Raw genomic sequence first — 5,913 nt, 5'->3', positions numbered from 1 at the left:
CACATATAGAACGTTTATTACTGATTCTCTATGAAGTGATCATTGTATCTAAGTGTGCTTATGTTGTACTTTTACACAACACCATATGTTTAAATATGCACAAACACAAAAGGCATCACAGTTGGTGGAACTATCAGCACATTTTCGAAGGACGGTGGTGAGTGTGAACACACTTCCAAATTTGCACGACATTGTTAAATTATTGTTGGTGAGTTTTAGGAAGTTTATAAAACAAAATCTACCGATACAAAGTGCTTTGCTACAATATATGATTGTGCGAGTGCAGATGTTGTTGCAATACTTTATCTGAAGGTCAGAAATTGCAGTCATGTAAGATTTATTATTAAAATCTAGTGATTATCATTATAAATAAGTATGAGTCATCAAGCTATAGGAAGCTTGTATTGCCTGTTGTTCTCCGATTCCCTGTACTTTCAAGTGTCAATCTAGCATCTCTCTCATCTATAAAAGTTATGTGGAACAATAGCATCACCGTGTGGTCAGTATTGATAGCTGCCTGTGTTTTTCCTTTTCAGATACATCGTCATTTTTAGGTCTGGTAGCATGTATAATACTTTATACTGTAACCAATTTTAATTCGAGAGCCTGCCTGTAATCGGATTAATTCAGATTTATCTAGTAAGCAAAAATTACACGCATTTGAAAGAGCCAATGAAATGTGTTTAAATCAATCAATTTTGAATGGCTGGCCCTCGAAATCTAAGGGGAAAGAGCAGCTTCTCGTCACTCCTTTATACACAGCACAAAGGCTCTTCTCGGAGCCACCTAATGCTCTCTCTACAGCAAGTGAGACCCCATCTCACTGCTTTCTACTACACGAAGCCGCTGATATATGTGGTTGAAAGGATCCATGGAGCAGTTCCAATGAGAATAAAGGCTACGTGCATAATTTAGAGCTGAAAATGTGTATGAAACGGGACAGCTAAATTGTGGGAAACCGTATCTGGCTCAAAAGTAGAACTACCAGGGAACCTTTGATTACCCAGATAAAACGAATAGTAATGTGTATAGAGCTCTAGTAAGAAAACGTGGGTGGCTCTGAAAAGAGCCTTTGTGTTGTGGGGGTGTCAGTGGGGAGTAAATCACTTGCTCTTAGCTGCCTTGTGGCTCTCGGTCTTCTTGGGCAGCAGCACGGCCTGGATGTTGGGCAGGACGCCTCCCTGGGCGATCGTCACCCCACCGAGCAGCTTGTTTAGCTCTTCGTCGTTGCGCACAGCCAGCTGCAGGTGGCGGGGGATGATACGGGTCTTCTTGTTATCACGGGCGGCATTTCCAGCCAACTCCAGAATCTCAGCCGTTAGGTACTCGAGCACGGCGGCCAGATAGACAGGAGCTCCGGCTCCCACACGCTCGGCATAATTACCCTTTCTCAAAAGACGGTGAACACGTCCAACTGGAAACTGAAGCCCAGCCCGAGATGAGCGAGTCTTGGCCTTAGCCCGGGTCTTTCCGCCTTGTTTGCCTCTACCAGACATTTTCAGTTGCGTATTTCGTAATAAACTACTGTGATTAAACTCCTCCCTCATCCTTTTATTTATACCTTTCAGTGACAAACTCCTGCATCTCTGATTGGTCCTTTGCTCATTTTGTTCAGGGGCAGTAAACGGTTTATGAAGCTACACACGGGGTGTAGAAGAGCGACATAATTGCTTATAGAAAATAACCATTGTCACGGTGCACTGACGTTATGTGTATGTAACTATCAATGTGTGTGTAAACTAGTCAGATGTCTGGAGGTATTTGTTACCGGGGACCATAAGGGGTTCACATCTGCCGGGCTGTTTACCACACTGGCTGGGTTGTTCAACGTGATAACCACCAACACCATGGAAGCAATTGATTCTGGAGGGACAGTCCTGCCGTCCCACATTTAAGGACTTTTGTCCTGATTCGGTGACAGTTGGGAGATATGTCCCACTGAGTGATGCCCCTTCAATGTCACAAGTACTAGTGGCCGGTGTGTGCAGCACCTAAGGGATGTTTTTAGGGGAGCAGGCTGGGGACGTCCCAGCACTTCCAAAGCCAATGGGGCATATTTAAGAAAGCACAATAGTGCTCTTACCGTGAAATTAAGGTCCCTCTGTGTCCTCCGCATATTTATAAAGGGTGCATCGTAGCAGATATCGTGGATATATGCTGCTTTGCACTCCTCTACGTTTTTGGGAGCAGTCACCGAATAGTATGGTGACTTCTCTTGGCCGTAATCTAACATGTTCCGAAAAAAACTATTTTTTGGGGGGAAACTTGTCTTGATAATGTACGCCAGCTGAAGCTGGCGCTTATTATCATAAATGTCAGATTTCAGTGCTGTCAGATTTCAGTGCTGTCAGCTCTGGTCCGAAGAGCAGAGCTGGACAGCGCATGTGTGGAGGGATCACATGATCCCTCGCTGTCATTCACCGCTGTCTCTGCAACTATAGTTGCAGAGACAGATCGGGGATGTTTTTTTTTGCGCATGTGCAGTTTTTCGAACTGCACATGCGCAGTTCCAGAGTAAAGAAAAATGAAGAACACCTGGAGGAGATCCGTGGACACCGCATTCGGAAGAGGCGGGGTAAGTGCGATTTTTTTTTTATCACAGGAACAGCAGTTTATCGCAACTGCTGCTTCTGTGATCCGTTTTTAATAAATCTGATAAATAGTTCAATCCTTATCCATGCGATAAGGATTGATAACTATTGTTCATTTTTGCCGATGATTGATAAATGTGCCCCAATGTGAGGTGACCATGGCCCTTCCTTGTGCGCACACAATAACACTTTATTACATTACCTGCTTCCAATTCCTTCCGCCTTCTATCCAAACTACATCTCCCAGAATGCAGCTCGGCATTGACAAGGGTTGCCGGGAAAGCGGGCTCTATAATAAAGCGGACATCTCAGCCACAAGTAGCTTATTGGACAGCAGGTGGCGATGTTGTAATACTAAACTAGCTGAGAAGTAATTTCTCTCATGAATGGTGTTTCTACTTTATAACGTGTTTGTTTCAAGTTTCACAAGAACTTTATAAGCATTAAAGCACCATTATAAAATTAAACAACACTTTTTTTTCCATTTAAAAGCAAAGTAATATAGTTTCAGAGACGACACAAAACAGGAGAGGAAGGGTTTTAGTATCACATTATTTATACTAATTTCATGTTTAAGAGGTATAGAAATACTCTTCTAGTTTTTTTCTTCCCATTAATTCACTGCTAAATCTAAATATTGTATTTACAATTTTTATCACTGAAATAAATAAAAGTTTAATTCGGGCTGCATTTGGATGGACCATTGATGAGGCTGAAGAATACACCATCATACCCAGACCACCAAACTCTCCTTTACTGAAATTCAAAACTGAGGGAAGAGATACACAAATTAAACTGTTGCGGTACTGTAAGTCTCAGTGTAGAAGGGTATCCTGAGGAAGACAGCACTGGAGCCAACAAGGAGGTTAAAAAAGAAGAGGATTCTGCTTACTAGACCTCTGATCAAGGGCAGGTAAGTCTGGGCTCCCGTACGCTCTCACCGGGATTGACAACAGCGAATCTGAACATGATAGCGGTCAGCCAATCAATGGCCAGCCAGTCCCGGCTCTTAGTCGACCATTTGAATTTTGCTGAGTCCAGCGCAGCCTGAAGAGGACAGAGTCACTTCAATCAATTTCAGCACCGAACAGGAGAAGAGGCACCATTGGCTGGAAGGACTTGAAGAAGTGGAAACGGTTGGAGAACATCTGATTCCTGCGCGGAGCAGGTAACTATGATTTACATAATGTGGGCACATCTATAGGCACTAGGACCGTGGAGTAGATAGTCATGTACAAGGCCCGGGGGCTTTTTAGGTGTATTTCAAGACATTAATATTTGGGGTACAATTGGCCAGGCCATGACCCTGGGGGCCGGGGTGGATTCAGGCTTGGAGCCTGTCCTGCATTTATTAGGTTTAGAGCCTAGGTTGGGCACGTGAGTCAGGCTTAGAGCCTGTAGCCATATAATAATTTGGCACTATGCCTACGTCTGTATCACCACTAACCACCAGGGACTGTTCCCCTCGCTCGTAAGATCCGTTTAGAGATACGTGCCCACTAGCATAGAATCCACTGTCACCACCATGTTTACACCAAGCTGTCCGCATGTAAGTAAGAGGGGTATACGCACTGTTACCCCAATTGTACTATTTGTGTTTCTGTGTTTTGCCCTCACAGCTGCTGAGAAGCAGAGTACACGGCCATCAAAGAGACCTGACGCTCCAGGTGAGTGGTCTCTGTCTTTGCTGCTTGTTTGTTCTTGTGTGTTTTGTGCTGGTTTCTGGCAGGGTGTTTTGCCGATCGGTGCCTATGGATAGGTGAACCTGAGTATGGCAAGACCGTGAGGAATCAAAGATAATTAATACACCCCCATGTGGTGCCTGTTTGCGGATATCCCTGTGGTCAGAGCTGGATTAAGGTTCTGGTGGGCCTGGGGCACTTAAGACAGGGGTGTCCCCTATTGTCTGATATGGTCTTCATTTTAGACAAATAAACAGGCAATACTGTGTGCACTACTGATAGGTGCACGCATCTCTGATATCACGAGCAGTACAGTGTGAAGCAGGACTTACCTCCCCACTGTCCTTGCAGACAGACCAAATTCTGACTAAGCGAGACAGTCACCCAAATTCTGCGCTGCCCCATCATCTTCAGGACAGTTGGCAGATGGTCGTGCTCTCTCCTACCTGCTCTTGTCACATTCCACCACCTGCGGCTGCTGGTGTCTTTAGATCAGTTGCTGCTTGTGTGGATTCTGGGATGTCGGGGCCCTATATGGGGGGGGGGGGGGGGGGGGGAACGGGTACATAAAGTTTAGGAGTCCCCAAACAGTTCCATTAATAAATCCATAGCACCCCCTTTAATAATTAGGCCTCCCTCCCTGCAACCAGCCCTACATTTGAAATTAAGTAAAATGAATACAATTCACATTTAATAATAAGGGTGTGCACCGGCCACTTTTAGTGTTTTGAGTTCTGATTAGCTTTAGGTTTTGGGTTCTGATTTGTTTTGCCAAAACACCCGACTCAAGGTTTTGGTTCTGATTTAGGGTTTTCGGCTCTGAATTTTTATTTTTTTTTAAGAATAAAAACTGTTTTTTTTTTTGTTGTTTTTCACTCCTACGCTATTATTAACCTCTATAACATTCAATAACAATAATTTCCACTGATTTCCAGTCTATTCTAAACACCTCACACCTCTCAATATTGTTTTAAGGCCAAAAGGTTGCACCGAGATAGCTGGATGTCTAAGCTAAGCGGCACAAGTGGGCGGCACAAACACGTGGCCCATCTAGTAGTGGCACTGCAGTGGCAGACTGGATGGCAGTTTGAAAAACTAGGCTCCAAAGAGCACATAATGCCAAAAAAAAGAGGTGCAAGATGGAATTGTCCTTGGGCCCTCCCACCCACCCTTATGTTGTTGAAATAGGACATGCACACTTTAACAAACCAATCATTTCAGCGACAGGGCCTACCAAACAACTGTGGCTGAAATGATTGGTTTGTTTGGGCCCCAACACCAAAAAAGCTATTCATCTCTCCCTGTACAAACTAAACAGGCTCTACTGAGGCAAGATGTCGTCCTCATCCTCAACCTCTGATTCCTCTCCCCCTACAGTGTGTACTTCCTCCTCCTCACACATTATCAATTTGTCCCCGCTGGACTCCACAACCACAGGTCCCTCTGTACTATCTGGAGGGCAGTGCTGTACTTGATTGAGGAATTGATAATTCATTTTTATGAACATCATTTTTTTTTACGTTCTGAGGAAGCAACCTCCTTCGCCGCTCACTGACCAGGTTCCCCGCTGCGCTAAAAACTCTTTCCGAGTACACACTGGAGGGGGGACAACTAAGGTAAAATACAGCCAGTTTGTACAG

General features: G+C 44.5%; 1 protein-coding gene across 1 annotated transcript; it reads right to left on the bottom strand.

Moving 5' to 3' along the window:
• Positions 1-1,052: 1,052 nt before the first annotated feature.
• On the bottom strand, positions 1,053-1,511 carry LOC142120134 (histone H2A type 1-like). Its single transcript, XM_075194178.1, has one exon. The coding sequence runs from the start codon at positions 1,494-1,496 to the stop codon at positions 1,104-1,106; it is 393 nt and encodes a 130-aa protein (XP_075050279.1). The 5' UTR covers positions 1,497-1,511; the 3' UTR covers positions 1,053-1,103.
• Between the last annotated feature and the right edge of the window lie 4,402 nt (positions 1,512-5,913).

This window comes from Mixophyes fleayi, unplaced genomic scaffold, assembly GCF_038048845.1.
Source record: "Mixophyes fleayi isolate aMixFle1 unplaced genomic scaffold, aMixFle1.hap1 Scaffold_1979, whole genome shotgun sequence".
NCBI classification, from domain to species: domain Eukaryota; kingdom Metazoa; phylum Chordata; class Amphibia; order Anura; family Limnodynastidae; genus Mixophyes; species Mixophyes fleayi.
The sequence above is the reverse complement of the archived record's forward strand: the minus strand, read 5'-3'. Positions and strand labels throughout refer to the sequence as shown.